Genomic DNA, 22,662 nt, shown 5'->3' with positions numbered 1-22,662 from the left:
ACATTTGCTTGTGACCACTCTAGAGGTCACATTTTTCATGAGATCATTATGAAAATTGGTCAGAATATTCAGTCTGATGATATCTAGTTAAAATTCGAAACTGAGTTACCTGCGGTCTAAAACTAGGTCAGTAGGTCTAAAAATAGAAAAACCTTGTGACCTCTCTAGAGGCCATATTTTTCAAGAAATCTTCATGACAATTGATCATAATATCCACCTTGATAATATCTAATTCAAGTTTTAAACTGGGTCACGTGCGCTCCAAAACTAGGTCAGTAGATCTAAAAATAGAAAAACCTTGTGACCTCTCTAGAGGCCATATTTCTCAGTGGATCTTCATGATTATTGGTCAGAATGTTTACCTTGATAATATCTAGGTCAAGTTCGAAACTGGGTCAACTATGGTCAAAAACTAGGTCAGTAGGTCTAAAAATAGAAAAATCTTTTGACCTCTCTAGAGGCCATATTTTTCAATGGATCTTCGTGAAAATTAGTGAGAATGTTCAACCTGATGATATCTAGGTTAAGTTCGAAACTGGGTTACGTGCAGTCAAAAACTAGGTAAGTAGGTCTAAAAATAGAAAAAAAACTTGTGACCTCTCTAGAGGCCATATTTTTCACGAAATCTTCATGAAAATTGGTGAGAATGTTCACCTTAATGATATCTAGGCCAGTTTTAAAACTGGATCACTTGCTTTCAAAAACTAGGTCATTAGGTCAAATAACAGAAAAACCTTGTGACCTCTCTAGATGCCATACTTTTCAATGGATCTTATGAAACTTTGTCAGAATTTTTATCTTGATGATATCTAGGTCAAGGTCAAAACTGTGTCATGTGAACTCAAAAACTAGGTCACTATGTCAAATAATAGAAAAAAACGACGTCATACTCAGTTCAAAACTAGGTCATGTGGGGACAGGTGAGCAATTCAGGACCATCATGGTCCTCTTGTTAAGTTTAACATATACTTCGTAACTAGGAAACGATAGTAAACGGAAAACTATCACGAAATACTATCCATGTTTGAAATCGAAAGTAGCAGACATTTCTGTAGTGGCCATTTTTAATAACAAAAGTATACTCATTATTTGTGATCATATAGAATGATATGCATTAACTTTTCCGCATATTTGTTAAAGGGAAAAAGAGTGAAATTTGCACTTTGCTAACAAAAACTTATCGAAGAACTAGAACTTAATAAATAACAATAAAGTAGCTAAGAAAAGAATACCGAGAAATACTATTTAAAAACCAAAAAACGTGTGTGAGATGGTTACTGTTCTACTTGCCAATCTACTAGTATTAGTGTTTCATAAGAGTATAAAATTTAAAAATTATATCTATGAGAGCGCTTAAGAATATCGGGCCTAAAAAAGGATTAACACAATACATGTAATATCATTTCTCTGCCATAATTTTGAAAAAAAAAGTCTTTGGTCCTTTAATCATATCTCATCATATCTCATCTCGTGAGAATGAAATCAAGGCTTCATCTCTTTGGATTGTTCAATAAAAAGAGACACAAATTTAACCTGGACATACCACTTGTCCAAGTACAGTAATGGCCATAATTATAATAGTACGCATCAGATAGTTTTTTGGATTACATAGTGAACTTATTACGATTTAAAAACTGTCAAAATTAAGTAGAATTCTAGAAAAGTGCACCTGCAACTTAAGTTCAAAAAGGGTCGTAATTCTGACAAGTAATAAAATGTTAGGGTTACTGGCCTACTGCCTCCTATGACAGTGATAATCAAGTGTACACAGATTGAACAATACGGATTTAGTTCTACTGTAGTAAACAAAACAGGAAAAAAACACACCTGCACTCAGAGGCTGTTAATACCTCGTTGGTTCCTTTTTAGGAGAAATGTAACACTTTTTAATTTTAGTTTGGCATAAATCTTACGTATTTTTACCAATGATGAATTGTCTCTGTAGACTCATCATGTTAAAACTGCGAATATTCTGATGCCGATTCGTTAATTTGGTCAGTAATTGTTTAAAAACTGATGAAAAAAATACCTGTATACTAGTATGTAACATGGAGCGAAATTTGATCTCTTTGCTTTTGTTCTTTTTCAGGTTGTCAATGATGTTGTTCCTAACATACAATTCATCGAAATGAGTAAGTATCTGATATCTAAGGATGTTTTATATAATGTCATTGTTAAGAAAAAGTCGGAGACAGGTCAAGTGGTTAATATACAATAGCAAAACTCTATAGCTATTCAAAGTCCGGATTTCCTTAAACTTATGTTAATCCGCCAGTGTTTTTCTCACAAGATGCAGCATAAACATATTTTTAAGGTTGCATTTTCAGTGTTCACCAAGCTCTTGTCAGTTATTTGATGATAATATATTTCCTGTCTGATGCACATTATACATTCAGAGAGATATTTTAACATATTAAGAACTGTTGAACAGAACTCATTTCAAACAAATCCCCAGTGAAAACGTGATTTCTGTGCAAACGCGATGAAGAGCCACTTTCATGATAACTGATGAAATAATAATGCATATTACTTGTATACTTAAAATGTATTTTATTTTAACGACAAAATAGCACAGACGGGTAAAATGCAGATAACAATAGGAAATTGCTTTGTACGTGTTCGAATCGTCATAGGGATTTTTCAGATTTTCTTTTGTTTGTTTCTCCTAGTCGTCTTCATTTCTGTTCCCATTTGAATCTTTTATTTATTGTATTTGCATATATATTTAATAACATTAACCCCCATCCCCTCCCAAAAAAAAAAAAAACCATTACGTTCATTATTCGATTTAGTACATGCATTTAAGTAACATCATATTTGATATGATGCTAAACCTTTGTCATCTGCTATATCGGCGTTAGATATTTCTCTGTCGTTGTGTCGTAGAGAAAATGAAGGAATGTTTTGATGCAAAAGTGAAGGGGAATTAACTGTCGCCGCTGAGTTTCAAACCCACATGACAAAAGATCCGTTGAACATTAAACAATATGCTTTACCTCTTAGTTAATTTGTAACTGGGATGAAAACTAGAAGTATTTAAATTTTGACAAGTTGCAGAAATTTTGAATTTCCTATACTTCATTTAAATCTGTTTATAGTCGTGCTTGTAAACATCACGTTATCATCGGAACTTTGTATACTATGGAACGCCAGTGCTGTGCTGTCTTACGTTAGATGATTACGAGGTATCTTCTTTATTTAGAGAAGTATCTTCTCAAGATCTTGTCATGTCTTGTTAATTACTGTGTTATCATCTTGAGTTGCAATGCTGTCATGCCTAATGTATGTACTATTTTGTCAGGATTTTGGGTAGATACTACCACAAATAAAGAAGGTACCTCATTACCCGCCGGCAGGAGGCAGTGAGTTTATTGGTATGCTAAAAAAATTCGCGTGTGGGACATGGAGCAAGTCAAGTGACAGGTTTTCGATCCCGTACAGATTTTTTTTTGTACGTAGATGTGTGATACACTAAAACTTTATTTAAATGATAAAATATTATATTTATATATATATATTATTATTTTTTTAAAAACTAAGTAAAAATCTTGGGTCACGTGACACGTTTCGACCATCTTCGTAATACACCGTCAGTTACAACCATCTCGGATGACCGTGACCTACAATTCGTTTTCGTAAACATCATGTTTGTAAACATTAAAGATTGCGTTTTGTAACCTAAACCCATGGTTCCATATTTTAGTGTGTCTTGTATAAGAAAAAAGTGAGCTCAAGCTAAAACAAAACATAATCAAAAGGTAGAACAGTCATTTTGTAAGTAGAGAAATTTTGGTTTGAAGAAGTGTAAACACGGATGACCTAGTAATCGAACTGTAATTCACACGATCCTTTTGTTTACATTTTTATTTCTACAATTTTCGCCTTTCATGTGGTACATTTGACTTAGATACAAGAATTTTATAATTTGGTAGTGATGTAGGATTACCACAATTATCGGAGATTTGTGGAATTATGCTTTTTCTTAATATTAAATTGTAAAAACAAGTTGTGTATGACGTCATCAATATCCGCTTACATAACATGTAAACAAATAATCAGCTGTTCAGTGAGCTGATAACCTTTGATAGAGATGAGTAAATGGAAATATGTTTACATTACTTCTGTTAGGATTCTGGTTAGGAAAGTTTGGTTAGTTTGCGTAAACCATAAATATTAGATTTTTTAGGACATAATGTAATATATTTAGATTGCCATGACCTGCAGATGACCCCAATTATTTTTGAGATCATTAAAATTTAAAGGACATTCATTCTGACTGATCTGAATATGCATTTTTGGCGGCGGAAATTATTTTTACTTGTATTCATCTAACATAAAACAGCTCTGGCGTTCAATAGTAAACACACAGGCAACGTCAAATTAGCGTGATTAAATTAAACCTTAGTCATTCACATTTATACGATTGATTTATTCACCTATTGAATACATTGACAGAATACTAAGTGTAATATTCTAAAAACTACAATTTAGGGCAAATACTTTTCAAATAAAAACAGGTATTCAGGTCATTTTTGCAACATTGTGAGTCACGCAAGTTTCGAAAAACCGCAAAAAAAGCTTATTATGCATTTTTTTAGTGAATACACTTTTGAGAAAAAGGTTATATATGGAAAAAGAACAAGACATGTCGCAAACGATTTGAACTATATCTTGTTTACTTAAGATTATACAGTTCAAATACAGAGTTCAAGCTCGGTCGGTACAAAGGGTGTAGGGGCTTCTCATATTTCATTATCTTTTGTTGCGCTTTATGAATTTGATTGAAGTACTGCATTCGTGTCATGCATTTCCAAAATACAATCAATATTTCTTTTAAACACAATAATAGTTTATTAATTTTAACCTTCTGAAATTATTAACAAAAAACGTTCATGAATGAAATAAGAGCTTTTATGATATTTCAACAATTTATCTGATTGACGTCATTATCTATTGATTTGTTCGCAAGCCGACTAAAGAATTCCGATATGTATTTTATCATTTGAAGTCAATCTTTATGCCTTTATTGCAAGTGTCTTGACTGTTACGTACTAAATTTCAACAAATGAGGCATACGACGAGCTATTTGCTGTGGCAAACATTTGTCTTGAGCCCATATAAATCTCTTTGAAATATGTATTTTGTTGAGAAGTCGGTCGTTTTTCATTTATCAATTGTGATGGAAATGAAAGGAAGCAAATTCAAGCCTAAAACTGGGCATACATGTAGGGCTAAAAGAAATATAATTATCAACTGTTGATATTGCTGCTACTGCTCCCCTCCACCTGGGTCAGAACGACTCAGGTATGAGGTATTTTGTAAAATATTTGCCTACTATGCTGAAATCGAAGGTATACATATCTAAAGAGCGCTAAACGCGGTATTTCGATGCTGAACTTTGTTGCTAGGGCATCTATAAGTAGGCGTACCCAATAACAAAGATTTGCCCATTGAACCCTATAATCCACCACGTTTGAGTATTTATAATACATATAGAACAGGAATAGTCAGGCAGAACAAACAAACAAGAACACCGCTGCAAGGAACGACACCAGATCGATGTCATCTGTTTTTGGTCGCCGCTTGGGAGCATCTATCTACACATAATAAAATAAATATTTTACTTAATATATATATAGCTTATATATGTATAGGCTTATTAAGTAAAATATTTGACTATGTGTCTAACAATAGAATAACACCTTTCACTTTGTATAGGTGAAATATTACACGTTTTAACATATTAGTAAGATTTGTCTCCCATTATTGAACATTTACGTGTAGTTATTTGAGTCATTTTTAAGACACTCAAATGTTTATAAATCCAGGCTCAGACACAGAGAACATTGAAGAGTTTTCTGGCATTGAACAGTCGCCTTTGCTGGAGCAAATAAAAAGGATTCTGGAGGAGTACCGGAACGAATTTCAGATTATAAAGGTACAATTTCTAAACTAATTTGAGAAGAAAATCTATCTCAACATAATTTAATTATATTATGTGCGTTAGAAAATACATGTCAATGATAATGATAAGGTATGTCTTATTATGCCACCAGTTTGATGTGGGGGATATATATTTGGCTTTATCTGTATGTCCGTCCGTTCGTTTGTACGTCAGAGAAAATTTGTGTTAAACATATAGCCAAACGCTTTTGATCTACCGTCATTACATTTTACTGAAATTTTCTTTTATATTAGAAAATATGCATCTAAGACGAAGTAGTCAAGGTAAGCGTGGCCACCCAGTGTCATTCGTCCGTCGTCGTCGTCCGACGTAAACAATTTTGCTTTGAAAACTCTAGAGATTACAATTATTGTCCAGTCGTATTGCGACTTGGTCAAAATATTTGTCTTAAGAAATTGTATGAAGAGTTCGAAACTGGGGCAAAACTAGGCTATTAGATCTCTAGATGATTATCAGAGTTTTGCAATGACATAGTTTTTAATCTCAGATGACCCAATATTGAAATTGATCTATAGCTGTAGACTTCGTGAAGACAAATAGTCGGACTAAATTTTATATAAATTGAAGAGAAAATATTGTCTCTATCTTGCTAGTAAGGTTAATTTATTATCTTATCTAACTTAGCGACCTAGTTAGTTAGTTTATACTAATTTATTTATTTTCGATTGCCAAACAAGTTCAAGACTTATATTAATGGCTCTCGAGACTCATTCCAGATGGAAACAACCTCTAAGAGCAGAGAGTTAGTTAGTGGCTTGATATAACCGAGTTTTAAACTTAACTAGATTTTATAAGAACAAATTTTCTTATCACTTTTTTATGTAGATCAAGTAGACCATATCTTTCATATTTGTTTTACAATTTATATAGAGAAATTTTCTGATAGAGTGTTGAGTATGTTTTTCTATGATTTAACTTACTGACCTAGCCAGATGACCAATTTTCAAACTGTACCAACACTTAATTAAGACAAAGCGAGGGAAAATTTTCTTTTTTATTATTTTTGGAGCGGACGAGGAGCAATTTGAAGATAAAAAACATTGTCAAAATAATCAACAAGCACTGCCAACAAAACATATCAAAAAGGTTTGAAAATACAGAAAAAACAACGATCCTTAAATATTGAAGGTTTATTCCGCTTGGATTTTATTTCACTAAATAAGAATAAGAGAACTGCTACTCAATTAGAAGAAATGTACTGTATAACAGAAATCATTATATCAATCGCCTCACCAGTACATTAGGTACCCGTGATCTATATGTTATCATAGTGTCTGTCATCTTACAATGCAATTTCGCCAGATGCCAGAAATTTCATCCACTTGTATATTCAACGACTAATTTTGCAATTCCTGTTGCTCTTTATTTTAACATTTAACTATGGCAGATAAGGAATGACATACTTTTGTTGCTGCAAGTCATAACAATAAATACATTACCATGTTCAGATTCCTTTTGATAAATAGATCTGATGATACCCATTAAACAAATCAGACAAAAATACGGAAGCCCTGGAGGGACATTTTAGTTACTTCTTATGACTTATTTGTTATTACTTATTTGTTATTACATGTACTTATTTGTTATTACTTATTACTTATTTGTTACGTACTTAAAACGTGGGAATACAAAATGGAGGAAGTGTCCACCTTTAGGCACCCACCACTCAGCCATAAACTCAGGCATCTCCATGTGTACCAAGAATGCATTTAAACGATTAAAACATTAAGAAAAAGTAAAGAAATAGGAAATGGGGCATTTGGTACTGTATATTAAGGGTGTTGGAATGGGACTAAAGTTGCTATAAAGGAGATTGTTATGAAGAGAATAGAGATTGCAAAACCATTCATTGACCGTAAACTTTGTGTACATAGTAAGTTAAGGCATCCAAATAGTGTACTGCTGATGGCGTATGCCTTAGCAAGTGATCAGCTATACCTGGTTTCTGAACTTATTGAAGGATGCACATTGGATAACCGTCTCTTCTGTAATGAAGAAAATGCCATGACTATGTCAGTGAAGTTGACTGTTTCATTAAAGGTATCACAAGCCACTGTGCACTCACAAGATCCGATAATCATTCACAGGGATATAAAGCCGGAAAATATGCTTGTTTCACAAAATTTTCATGTGGTAAAGTTACGTGACATGGGTTTGAGCAAGCTCAGGAGCATGAATACTGTCATGACAACTATGGCTGGTGGGTCCTCGCAGCCTGGCACTCCTGTTTACCAGGCGTCCGAGGTGATGCTGGAAAGAAGCAGCTCAAATTTTAACAACAGATGTGTGGAGGCTTGTGTTTACTTTGGTAGAAGTGATGGTTGAAGTACCTGTCTAGAACCCCTCAGAGGACCAAGTGCAGTACATATTAAACAGAATGAAATTGAAGGCAAAACCTGGATGATTTAGATGTTGATGATATCATGGGGAAAATCTACAACCATCTTGGATAAGGGGTTAAGTTACAGTGCTAGCGACAGACCACATACACTTGAAATAGTTGATTGTTTTCATTGTTTGATGTTAGAGCCAAATTAAAGATACTGTTGAAACAGGTGTAAAACCCCAAGAAAAAATGATAGTTGTCGAGAGTAGCACTCATTTTTGAACTTAGTATGCATTGTGTTAAATAATGTTGAGTGAAATTATGAACTTGGGATGTTATTTTGTTACTTGTAGTGCATGATGTTATCATTAGTCATTCTTAAAATATTAGATAAAAATTTATTCTGGCTGTGAACTTCTATGGACCAGTGACAATTTTAACAATTAATGATATATTGGTAACACTATATAGAGCCTGTCAAAATGTTTTCCTGTTACATGAGTCTGTGTGTCAACGGCTAAAAGAACTGTGTGTTTAATCATATTCATGTTTATATACAGACACATAGTAGCAGAAAGCATTGCTCTGTTTGGATAACTCAGAGAGAATATCCATTGTTTCATACATAGTTGTTCATTGGTTTTGTATCTATTTTAACTTAATAAGTGGATTGAGGAATTTTTCAGGGAAACATAGTTAAATGCTGCTTTTTAGCAGTTGTCCGGCGTACATCGTCCGTCGTCCATTGCGCATCGTCCATCATGAACATTTCATTTAGATGTCTTCTTCTCAGAAACTACAAACCAGATATCCACCAACCTTGGTCTGTAGCATCCTTACATTTATCTCTTTCAAAAAGCAGGAAATGGTTTCGGCCCACAGCACACATGGGCCACTGGAACTAAAGAAGATAAACATTTGAATGGCTTCTTCTCATGAACCAGTGTATGCACTGTGTGCAAACTGGGTTTGCAGCATCTTTCAAACAGCAGGAGATGGTTCCGGTCCACTGCACATAGGGGCTGCTGTTACCAAACCTTTAATGAAACTATTAAATGGTTTCTGCTCGGGAACCAGTGTATGCACTGTCTCCAAACTTGGTCTGAAACATCACATCCCAACATTGACTTTTTTCTAAACACAGAAAATAATTCTCTGCACACTAAAGTATATACTTTACTACAATAATTCAGTACAAACAGTTGACATTGTATGCTATTGTGCATACAGTATTCTTCGGTAACAGTAGAATCAGTATACTTCTCTTGACACGGTACATGTGCTGAACATACATGTACCGTATACTAGTGCAGACACAACATATGACATTGCATACAATATAATTCAGTACATACAGTAAACTATAGTAGATACAGTACACTATCTTCAGTGTATTAAATATATTACTGTATAAACAGTATACTATGATATATTATGTTGGTATTCTTCAGTACATGAAATGTTCAGAAGTACAATTATTCTACAGTAGACTCTGTAGACTGCAGTATACTTTAGTAACTACTGGATGTACTGCTCAAAAATAAAATAATGCGTGCTCAGATGAATGACTTAGTGTCTCTTAGTCCTCTTGCTTAAGTTGTCATTTTGTGTTGCAGCAAACTTTTTTATCTTTCAGTGCCCAAAAGGTTAAATTAACCTCTGTGTATTCTTCTTGCAACTTTAAGAAATCTTTTGTATTTACACATTATTTTTTTTCTAGTCTCTTGTATATCTTCAAAGTAAAATAAAGTGTTTAGTTACGACGTGTTATGTGCAAAACCCGGACCCTTAGCTCAAAGATCAAGGTCATAATTGGAGGTCAAAGGTCAACAGGTTTTTTTTCCTGTCCGGTCCGTAACTCCGCCATCCATGAAGGGGTTTTATTATTACTTGACACAAATGTACCCCATAATAGGACGATATGTCCTGCACAACTTTCAGACTCCTGAATCAAAGGTCAAGGTCACACTTGGCAGTCAAATGTTAACATGGCACGGACACGGTCTGTTTTGTGTCCAGTCCATAACTCTGTCATTCATCAAGGGATTTTAATATTACCCACGATGAGACGATGTGCCATGCGCAAAACCCAGACCCCTAGCTCAAATGTCAAGGACCCAATTTGAAGTCAGATTTGAACAGGGTGGTCCATAACTCTCTATCGAAGAAGGGATTTTAATATTGCTTGTCGCAAAAGTACCCCATAATAAGATAATGTGGCATGCATAACTTTAAGACCCCTGGCTAAAAGGACAAGATCACACTTGGCAGTCAAATCTTAATATAGCATGAACAGGGTATATTTCGTGTACGGTCCATAACTCTGTCATCCATCAAGGCTTTGCAATATTATTTGGCGTAATGTTCCCCATGATGCGCACCAACCAGAACCCTAACATAAAGGTAAAGGTCCCACCTCGAGACCAAAGGTGAGGTTATTTTTTTCTGTCCGGTCTATAACTTTGACATGCAAAACAGGATTTAGATATAAGTTGGCACACATATTACCCTGGATGAGACAACTTGTGCAAAACCCGGACCCTTAGCTGAAGGGTCAAGGTAACACTTGGAAGTCAAAAGCCAAAAGGACCTTTTACCTGTCAGGTCTGTAAACTCAACCATCCTTTCAGAGATTTTAATATTACTTGGCACAAATGTACCCTATGATAAGACAATGCGTCATGTGCAACACCCAGACCCCTTATTCAAAGGTCAAGGTCTCACTTGGAGGACAACGTTCAAAAGGGCTTTTTCCTGTATGATCTATAACTCTGCTATCCATAAAGGGATTTTAATATTGCCTTGCACAAATGTTTTCCATAATGAGACAACTTGTCTTACGCAACCCAATTACCCTGACACAAAGGTTAAGGTAACTGTCAGAAGTCAAAGGTCAATAGGATATTTTTCTTTCTGGTCGATAACTCTGTCATCAATTAAGGAATTTTAATATTACTTGACAACAATGTTCATCATAGTGAAACAATGTGTCATATGCAATACCCAGACCCCTAGTGCAAATGTCAAGGTAACACCTGAAGGTCAAAAGTCCACATTGATCTTTTCCTGTCCAATCTGTACAATATTTTATATAAGCTAATGTGTCATATTGACCCAAGTAAAAATGGTGTATTTTCTTCAGAATTACTTTCCCTTAATATATATGATGATTTTTTACATTTTTCCCATATTTTTCCACAAAATTCTGTGAAGCAGGAACCAAAACAAACTGACGTATTATAATGCTAAGCATTACATCTGATATCATATTTGATGATTCCATTTACTAATATATTGATTTTAGCTCGACTTTTCGACTATTCGAAGAATAAGTAGAGCTATCCTATTCACCACGGCGTCTGCGTCGGCGTCACACCTTGTTTAAGTTTTTCGTACCAGTCCATATTTTGACAAAACCTTTTGAGATAAAGCTTTGAAACTTTCAAAACTGATGTAACATCACCATGTCAAGTTTGAGGCAAGAGTACATAACTCCATCAATGATTTTGGCTGAATTATGGCCCTTTTAACTCACAAATCTTGGTTAAGTTTTTCGTACCAGTTCATATTTTGTTTAAACTGTTTGACATATGGATTTGAAACTTTGGCCACTTATTTACCGCCATAGTCTACATATGTAGGCAAGACTACATAACCAGAACTAGGACTTTAGCTCAGTTATGACCTTTTTTTGACATAGAAATTAGTTAAGTTTGGCATACCATTCCTTACTTTGTCAAAGCTGTTTAATATTTGGCCTTGAAACTTTGAACACTTGCTTACAATCATGGCCACACATAGTGCAAGACGTATCCAAATCCACAAATAAAGGTACATTGTTTGTCTTATCTATCTTTCTTCTTTGTCTGAACATCTCTGGTGATACTTTGACCCCATACTTCCACCAGTTTCGAATAGTTGAGCGCGCAGACAGCTCTTGTTAGTATCTTGATTCATCAAATATAATATCAAATGTCCAAATGCTACGTAATGTTGTAATATTTAAAATCACACCGTAGTCATTTCTACATTTGCATGTGAATCACACTTTATACCTGTCATGTTTATACCTCATGTGATCATGTTACAACATGAACAGTAACGAGAAAATAAAGTGTTTCGGGTTGACTAGAGTTGATCCGAGCATGTGTAACATAAGGAGCTCATCCGAGCACAAAGGGCTCAAGCTATTGTAATTGCCCTATGACTAGCGGTTGCCGTGAAGTTTTCTCTTTCGTCGTTAACAATTCATCCAAACAATATCTCCTAAATCAAAGTACAGACGTACTGATAGAAGGTGACTTTTTAGTTTGAGTAAATCGAGACAATTCAGCATTTTTCTGGCACAGTCAGTTTTAAGACTGACGAAAAATTAATTGCATACATAAGTCTTGTCATTTTTACAGAATTTTAACAGTCGTTGTTCCTGGGCGAGAAATCCCCGAAATCATTTGAAGCAAAGCTGTCCTCAGCATCACCGGAAAATTCCGTATTTATTTTCTGGTCTGTAACGATGATGATAAAGATCAGAGGTGATAAAATAACTCCGCATTGAACTACGTTGTGCAGCGGATAGATATGAAACAGTTGAGAGACAGTCCAATTCATATTAGATATTGAATTCTGCGTAAGAAAATTGGGAGATGATTTTGATAAATTCACCGAAGCATTACAAAATTGTTGCTTTGATGGCTGTTTTGAGGATTCCTTCAAATAATGTAATTGAACGCAGAGCTAGGTTTACCTTAGAAACCAAAGGAAAAAACTTCAAAAATCTTCTAAAAAACTACTTGTAAGATTTCTACCAATTAAATGTCTTCAAGAAATTTTGATATGCCAAAGAAAGCCACAAGGGGACAGGGGTTTATCGTATATACATCACCATGTGAAAAACATTAGAATTACTCTTTCAGACACTAAACGTCATGGAATTTTGATTTGCCAAGTGGGCATTGTAAGATTTCCTTATATAGCAATATGGAACTTATATAAAAAAACTTTTGTAAATGCAGTAGATCAACTTTATACTGTATCGTACTCTATCCCATAATCCTTTTTATTACCAATATTTGTAACATTGCTAAGAAAACACAAATTAAGAATGAGGTGATTACTTTTTATTTCTGCATACATGTAAGCACGGTGAAAAAATAACTCCATCAGCCACGCATGACAACATGGTCTAAGCCATATCAAGCTTAGTTTCAAGTACATGTACATGTAAGTTCAAAACCCCAGATTCAGGGTTGTCGAAATAAGCCGATTGCTGATGCAAACATATTTTAAAATGACACTTAAAGGACATATTAGGTTTGATATAGAAGAATTCCTGCTCAAATATAGCTATGCAACTCATTTCTTTTTTCATTATATTATTCTTCCAAACGACTCTTCATCTCGATGAAAAGTTTTAAGGCATCAAATGGATAAACATGGATATGTACACCTGGTTTTATAACTTTTTCAAGCGCTCTAAGTTCTCTACTGCAAAAGTCTTTCCGTTAAAGAAAATGACTGATGCACGCATTCATATCCTCCCTTTTCACATTAGTACCAAAAGTCATGGGCATCAGTCAATTCAGGGACAAAATACCACACATCGGGTTTTGTGGTCGTGTACTGCGAGAATTCCAGTGCTGTCCAATTCTGTTTTAATCCGTTTGCAAACATAAACGAATGAATACGGCTGCAAAAAGATCAGTACCCATATCTGCTCGTACAATTCGTGGAGCACACTGAACATGATTTAAACAGTTCATGTAGTACTTGGCAACAACAGCTAGGTCATTATTACTGGATGCAACATCAAGTCACATGATTCAACGACAGTAACCGTCAATACATCCATGAATACAAAATCCATACAGCTTTAATTGATCGTATCCATCCGCATGCCACACATAATTAGGTCCTATCAGTGTATACACTCTTCTCTTCAACCTATATGCTTTCCATTCTTCTTATGCATCTGGACAAATCTGTTTCATGAATTTCACGACGTCGTTTATTTATCAGTCTTTACCACATACTTCTATACCCTAAACACTGCCCTCTTACACTCCATTTGCGCTTTATTGCGTTCATCACATCTTCTGCAGAGGAGTAGGACTGAGGACGTCTCCGTAAACGCAGTTCGCGCATGATTCGTTTCAAATGACATATGCTGATTTTAATGTTGTGTTTACAGAATAAAAACAACTATTTCCGAATACTTTAGTCATTCGGCAAAATAGATTTTAATCAGTTCTTTTCTTTTCAGATCATTTCCAGCCATGGGAATATTCAACGGCACAAATGCACAAAATAACAACAGTATAAATAAAACCCCTGACATTTTTGGAAATAGTTCTTTGGCTTTTAGATTCCAGCAATTTGGTAGCTCCCTCTATTTTAATAGTCACATTTCTGTACTTCCCAAACGAATAATGCTCCCATCACATTTAACTTCTGGACTATGTTTCTTGCACTTTTAGTACTAGCTTGATTCTGAAAATACAGAAATGCCATTAAATTCATAACATTATGACAGACTTCCAAATTCCACAAAGATATTCCATAAGACAATAAATATTCGTACATGAAATCATGTGGTTTAATTATACGGAAAAGATAAACTAAAACACATATACATAGGTACACATATAGGAGGAAGGCCTAGTAGGTGCAAATGGTGGGATATCTTCAGAGAAAATTATTTGAACGTAAAAATTACACTAGAACGTATTAGGTATTGTTCCCAGTATACCGATGATACAAAGTACTGCAACACTTGAACACATTAAAATTTTGTCATCGTGACTGTCCTTTTTTAAAACTAAAAATAATTGTGCCAGATAAATCGACGTATACATACCTCTTTTGCACTAGGGTTATTCTCCATTATGATGCAGTTTACCGCGTTTTGCCTTTCATATGTTGTAACATATAAGTAGTAACAATTAATTAATAACAAATAAGTAGTAACAAATAAGTCATAAGAAGTAACTAAAATGTCCCTCCAGGGCTTCCGTACAAAATGATCTATAAACACTAACATAATTGTATTTCAACTCTACCTGAAAATAATAAGAGTGTAAGCCTCAAATGCATGTTTTCTTGGATTGAGAGTTTGTAGGCGCTTAAGGCTTCTTTTTCTGGCCTAACTAAGTTCTATGTGCGTTCCCTTTCTTCGCCGGAAAATTGTATTCATTTTACATAGCTGATAGAAGCAATAGACCATTCCATAAAATTAAAGTTATGACGACAATACTTTTTTTCTTACAAGTTATGAGGATATATAGCAGAACAAACATGAAATATTTATGCCTTCTTTTTTGATGGGCAATCTGATCAACATTTTAGAATGGACAAATTATTACGAATCTTTTTTACGACTAAGAGATTTAGCGAAATTGTCGGTTTCTAAGCAAACGTACTACCTTCTTGCTGAAGAGCTAACGGGATAATAAGTAATCACAACAAAATTCTAATGACAAAATCGTTATTACTATAGCTGCCTGAAACAATTACTGTTGCTCACACACACAGAATTTAATTTCCACAATATAAAACTGTATGTGTAGTCCAAATTGAATTATACCACCTGTTCAATTTTTGTTGATATATATATGGACGGATAGCTCAGTGGTTTGCACACTGGCCTTCCAATCCTGAGGTTGGGGTTCCATCCCCGGCAGCTACTCGGGTATTTTCAGAAATGCTTTTCAGTGTTTCCCACTCAGCTAGAGGTGTACTGGTCAGGAACCCAGGCAATCCTTGCGTGTATCAGTGCTATACACTGGGCACGCTAAAGAACCAGGCTGTCTATTCGCAACGAGCTAGGCTAAGTTAGCCGGATAAGCCTGTATCTGATTTCTGATCTCTCTGTCGTGGGGGCTTTGTCTCACTCTGTCCCTCTGGTCAGATCGCTCTGTGTCTGTACTAGTAGAGGATGAATTATGCGCCCTGCATATGTGGCTGCATTAGAATTATGTAAAGCGCCGTTGAACGTGAAATTGATCATGAAAAGGGCGCTATATAAATCTGGTATAATAATAATAATAATATATATGTAATATAGCAATAACTGAGGAACAAAAATGATTACAGTGGTTAAGTACGCATACTTCTGTAATAGGATGTTGTAAGGGAGGCATTGTATTGCTGAAATGATATTAGTCTTCCATCAGCCCTTTGAGAAAAAAAATCCGTCCTTGTGTTTGACGGCAAGTTTAAAAAAGGTAATCATTTTTGGCATTGCGTATAAGAAGATATTGGTTGTGTTTCGAAGAGTTTTAAATTTTTTGCCATTGGTATGTTGACGGTGTCATTTTTGCCTTTCGGTATGCCCTTTTTTGAGTACGTACGTTCCTATTGATGTTGTTGGTAATCCATGGCTGGCCATTTGGTCTCACTGTAATTGTAGGTATATTTTGTGTTGCTAATGAAAATTTGGAGGAAATATTAGAAACATATTTGACAGACAGATAATTTTATATAGCCTTTGATCAAATAGCTCGTAGTCCATTTAATTTATCGTACATAGTCTTTTAAGATGATACAATTTTTATTGACATCGGATTATCAATGAACAATTTCGGTTATTCTGCGACAGGTGGTCGACGCGACATTTCGACCAACTTTCTTTCGGTATGTCGGGTTGATGATCTGTCGTGTCGATATCCAGTCGTGTCGATGAAATATCGTGCTCCCGCTGTAAATGCGTATCAATTTCTGGTAGTTATTTGTAATCTGCAAACATATTCTAATTTTCGATTCATTTAATTTAAATATGGTAATTAATATGTAATTGCAGACACTGATATTGTAATGCCATATTCTTCGAGATTAAAAAGGGATTTTAGGGTTTATTCAAATATATTGCGCTGGTCTATAAGCCCACGGTGGCACACATACATAATATAAACGAACAGTGGTAAAATATTGAAAAAGTAAGGCAAACATATTTTACACAAATAGATAAATACGTTACACTGACAAAAGAGAGAGTTATGTACGAAACTATGGCATCATATAGAGATAGTTTGACATATACATGCATTTCATTCCTTTTCAAACGCTGAATATTTGTCGAACCACATTTCATGAATATATCTAAATTATATTACTACCATTTACTTTCCGAAACGAAAAGTAAGATTGATAGAGAAAAATGGAATATAAAAATAGTTCAGTTAATATAGATAAATTCACAGATGATTTGAAAGTTATTCAAAGGTTGGATATCAACCTTACCGAAACGAATTGTAAGATTGATCACGGTCTCTAGTGTTTAATATATCTTTTTAAACATTCACATTCTACAAACGAGAAAACATTATATCAAGCTTTATATAAGTGACGTGATGATAATGTAGAATTAAAGAAATTGGAAACATTCACTAAATATATGCATCTAGATAATTAAATGTTATTTGTACCATAAACTATTTCATTTCTTAAAGCAAAAGCATAGTATGTGTATTTTCTAAGATTTCTAATCTGACTTACATTTTTACATTCAAATAATTGTACCAATTTAATCATACTAGGATATCTCCAATACTTTTTATGTATGTACTTCTTTCTAATATCCCTATACAATGAACATTCAAGAAAAAATGAAACTCATATTCTAAAACATTACATGATGAATATTTTCTATCGTTTATAGGAGTACTTACTGGCCTTGTCCATCGACCAGATACAATTTGTACTCTATGTGAAGAAACTCTTAAACTTGACAAAGCTCTTGAATATTTATCAATATTTATGACATTTAAATAGTCTTGAAACTCAAATATACATATCGTTCTAAGTGTCATTGATGAATCTTCTAATCGACTATGCCAATTTGAATAAAATTATCTTTAAGTCTTTGCTTTAGAACAAATAGAAAGACATTTACATCACCAACAGTTTGTTGCGACCATGCATCATAAAAACCTAATGAACATAGTAACACATTAACAGAAGAACATCAATTAACCTTATTGGGTGCAATTTCAAAATCACTTTTCAACAGTGATAAACTTTATAAACATATTTTCAATCATTACTACGTAACAACTTGATCCAATACTTTCATGTATTATACGATTGCAATGTTTGACATATCATTCTTCATAACTCTCCATATATAAGATCATTTTGTGTTGTTCTCTTTACTCCTAATAACATTTTGCAAAACTGTAAATGTGTTCCTTTTATACTTTTACAGTCACCAAAACTAATAATTTCACACAATAATTCAAAATTGGTGACACTAATTTGTTAAATAGATCTATGTGCTGTGTTAGCTGCATTAAATGCCCGACCAGTAGAAAATACATTTCAAGATTTGTAAATTTAATAGCAATTTCTATCTCACTATCACTATAATAAAACACAAGGTTCGCAGGTATCCTTCCGCCTCCCTTAAAATCATATTTTTCTTTGGATGTATTTACTTTAAGTTTCAATGTATTACAATACTCTTTTAATAAATTCAATCTTGTAATTCATTAGCAGAGTTCGCAAAAATAACAATATCGTCTGCATAAGTAAGTACTTGACAGTTTTTATTAGTAAATAGTCTTATTTTTAAACATATGTTATTTGTTTTGCACTATGTTAATAGTTAGAAATATTAACAGTTGCAATCAATTTTATCAGTAAGTATACAACATTTTTATGTAAAATGAGCTATATAGCAAAAACTTTATCATAGTTCAAATTTCCTTCAATGTGTTTGTTAAAAACTATTTTCTTCTTAAATGCGAAACACGTATATTTTTCGGTATGCACTTCTGACTATTAAAGTATAGTTTTTATTACAAGTAACGTGTTTATAATACTATGATTCAACTAATTACATATTAAATGTTGTTTTTGTAAAAATAAATCGTTTCATTTGTTTTGCAAAGTCTCCGTTTGTACAAAGTTTGTAACTTAAGTGACAATTCAGTCAATTAAGCTTGTTTAAAATCATATGAAAAGCCTCCTCTTTTGTTAGATTTTAAATTGAAATAACACGTCAATCATCCAGGTGACAACACCCGGAGGTAATAAAGTTAGGCATTGTAGTACCATCAATAACAATAGGTTATCTTCTCGATACCATATAACTGTTGTTCTCCCCTGATATCGACTTTTTGTCATATCTGTCCTGAGGTCATCTCTTCAACATGTTTTCAATGTATCTTTACAAAGTAGCAAAGTCCTAATTATATGGAAAGAAGCTCGTGTCAGTGCTGTTTTCAGAATGGTGATGCTTCACTGCCTAGTAACTACCTTTTCCTCACAACAGCCCAGTCTGGTTTTAGTGCCGATATTAATGGATGTTACTTGGTATATTTCTACAAACTTGCAACCATGATATAATTTATAAATTTACATACAAAAAAGACAGTGTTTGAGTATATCTTTATGTAAGTAGGGGCCTCCAATATTTTAATATTTCAGATAAAGTCGCTTGTTACGGTTTATTACGGAATAAACAAACAAATACTAAATGAATCAAAATACTAACTTGTGCAAGTTTGAACCTGATTATTGCCTTAAATCAAGACTCAGCCCAAGTAATAATTTCTACTGCAAAAGAATCAAGCTTTATGATATTCAGTTTCACACAATCGGCGACACCTTTTCTTACGAAGGTAAACTGCCCATATTCATAGTGTTCACCTTAGTAAGTCTTCAAATAAATCAAAGGGTTTCGAAATCCGATTACACACATCAGGATTGTTTCATTTTTTTTCGTTGATTTGTGCAGTGTTGCACTGACGAACCGTACATTTTGTTCATACATTACCTTGAAGTTTCTATTTTTCTAAAGAAAAGCACGGTTTAAGGCTTTAAGAAAACCTTTAACCTGGAAAGTATTAGTATTTATGTCGATAGATACACATTGAATATCATACAAGCGACTTACTAAATAGCCGATGTTACCACAGTAGGTCAAGTTTGGAATGTTTCCTAAATTACACTTATACTTCAATTATTTTACTTTAACCCAGTCATGTGACGAATATTTGGTAACTAGATACTCATATGCTAGCTTTTGCATACTTTTATCTTCAAACTATATGTCCACGCACTGTGCTTTTCGTACAACTTTTATACCTTTAATCTATCTTTTTAATCAAAGTACATGAATCAACAAGAAAATGGTGCAATGAACTCTTTTTTTTTAATTCTCGTGCAAGCCTCTTAGAGACATAAATTACAAAGTTGAAAACCTCTTGTACGTAAATGATATAACGGCCAATTTTGAGACAATTGTAATGACAAATTTTAACAATTTATTATGTTACATAGGTGTTCCAAAGATAATTACCATGTCTGACAACCCAGAAGAAACAGCTTACTACCTTCGACTTGTATCTATGTATATGGACATTTGTACACAGAGTGTAAGGAAAGTGTTTAATTTTTATTCACCAAATAATAATGGTGAAGATTTTATTCGATTAAATCAAGCCAGACTGAATGAATTAAAGACAAAGGGAATTCTGAATCAACAGGAATGTGAAGTCGTCATCACACAATGGCCAAATATCAGTCGTATGGATATATCACTACTGATTACTCTCTCTATCAATTTATTTACTACCATGCAACTACCACCTCCGACAAAAGGATGGGACCGTCCCCCAAAAGGTAAAGACATATCTATTGCGGCTGATCTCTTACGTTTAAGAAAGATCAGAAATGTCATTGTCGGTCACCATCATTGTGCTCAGCTACCTCAGTGGGAATTTGAAAAAGAGTGGGAGACTATTGAGACTATATTACTAAGGATAGAAAAGCAAATAGATCCGGGAAACGAGGTACATCTTCAATACAAAATTAAATGTTACTCACTACAACAGCTGCAACCTTGTATTCAGAACGAGCATGACTCGAAACTGAAGGAATGGTATCAAGAGGTGTCCAAAGCTCAGAAACAGGTATCTATCTATGATAAGAGAACTTTGTTTACATTCTTAGCAGAACTGTAAGTTAAATTTTATGCACTGTCCTGATAAATGTTATTGCAATACCTTATTAAGAATCTCCCTGTTATAGGCATTTAGTCGTACTTTTGTTTTGTGCTCTGCATTATGTTTCGATTACTTTTATTATCAAGTTGTCTTCTTAAACAGGTAGACGAATATCTCAAGAACCTTGAAGGTAAGTTAGATTCTAACTTGTATTTGCAAGACATGTAAGACAGATATATAGATATACTCGTGTATACACATTATGTACATATCACGCATTATAAAATAAAATAAACTGCACTTAAAACAAGAAGAAAAGCAATACTATAATAATCTCATTTAATTCTGAATCGACTGTAGCCTTATTTTCCAAAATTTGCTAAGACCATGATACCAAGTCAGCGTGACATTGAACGAGTGATTTGTTATTTAAACATTAACATTGCCTTATATTACATTTAACCTAGAATTACTTTTCTTACAATATTGTTTGCAGTTGACGCACCAGAAAAATCACTGTCTAGTAAAACATCTAGATATTTATAACTGATTGTTTGGCTTAATATCATGTCCATACAGTTAACAGAAACTTTTATTTTTCTGAATTTTGGTTTTGACGCAAATAAATATGTTTATTTTTACTCTGTAAAAGAAGTAGATTTTTAAAATTAAGTAAGAATACATTTGTTATAAATGCTTCTCTGAATATATCTTCTGTGTTTTTCTTTATGTTTTGATTTGTTCCTCTTTTTCTTGGAGTAGATCTTTTAATAATAGTTTTATTTTTAAGGGTTCAACGTTTACTTAAAAGATAAGTCCGATCGATATGAACGTTACATAAAACTTTTGGTTAAAGGCGGGCGATTTGTATTGTCTGCTCTAATTAAATCAAAATGTCAGCAAAGCGATTTGAGATGCAAACTGGATGAGAATGAAGATGTACTTAGGGAAAAGATCACTGATTCGGAACATTTGGAAATTCTCTATCCATCTGCCTCAGATCGTTTCGCAACCACGTTGGATTTGTCAGTATGGGATATTTCGTTACTGACTGGGGTATTACTGTATGCTTTTGAGTGCAATGATGATCTGAAGGAGGCAATAGACAATCTGTACAATGCAAGAAAGAACTACGCAGAGGTAGCTGTTAAATCGTTAGATCCGGACACCTTCGTTGACTATCTATCTGATCTTAAATACACCATTAATGTTGCTAAAAAGAATCTAAATTCGGAAGAGAAATCTCACATTAATGAAATATTGGAAGAGAGTAAGAAAAAAGCAAAGGATGACGGCTCATTTAAGACATACATGGAGGAACTTAAATCGCAGGGTTTGCAGATGAAAACATTTTCAGACATTCATAAAGGTAAAACTGAATTGTTGATTTTATGTCTTTGTTGTGTTGCTGTAATATTTTGCTTCAATTA

At 33.9% G+C, this 22,662-nt stretch overlaps 1 protein-coding gene across 1 annotated transcript in view; it reads left to right on the top strand.

The window, feature by feature from the left end:
* The first annotated feature begins 2,089 nt into the window (after positions 1 to 2,089).
* Positions 2,090 to 22,662, top strand: part of LOC123550795 (E3 ubiquitin-protein ligase DZIP3-like) — a 34,229-nt gene continuing 13,656 nt past the window's right edge. Inside the window, exons 1-5 of the mRNA XM_053522950.1 lie at positions 2,090 to 2,132; positions 5,829 to 5,938; positions 20,568 to 21,199; positions 21,395 to 21,422; positions 22,023 to 22,601. Coding sequence (XP_053378925.1) covers positions 20,588 to 21,199; positions 21,395 to 21,422; positions 22,023 to 22,601 — 1,219 coding nt within the window. The 5' untranslated portion in view covers positions 2,090 to 2,132; positions 5,829 to 5,938; positions 20,568 to 20,587. The remainder of the gene's footprint in view (positions 2,133 to 5,828; positions 5,939 to 20,567; positions 21,200 to 21,394; positions 21,423 to 22,022; positions 22,602 to 22,662) is intronic.

Source organism: Mercenaria mercenaria, chromosome 14, assembly GCF_021730395.1.
Source record: "Mercenaria mercenaria strain notata chromosome 14, MADL_Memer_1, whole genome shotgun sequence".
Taxonomy (NCBI): domain Eukaryota; kingdom Metazoa; phylum Mollusca; class Bivalvia; order Venerida; family Veneridae; genus Mercenaria; species Mercenaria mercenaria.
This window is presented reverse-complemented; position numbering and strand designations above follow the sequence as displayed.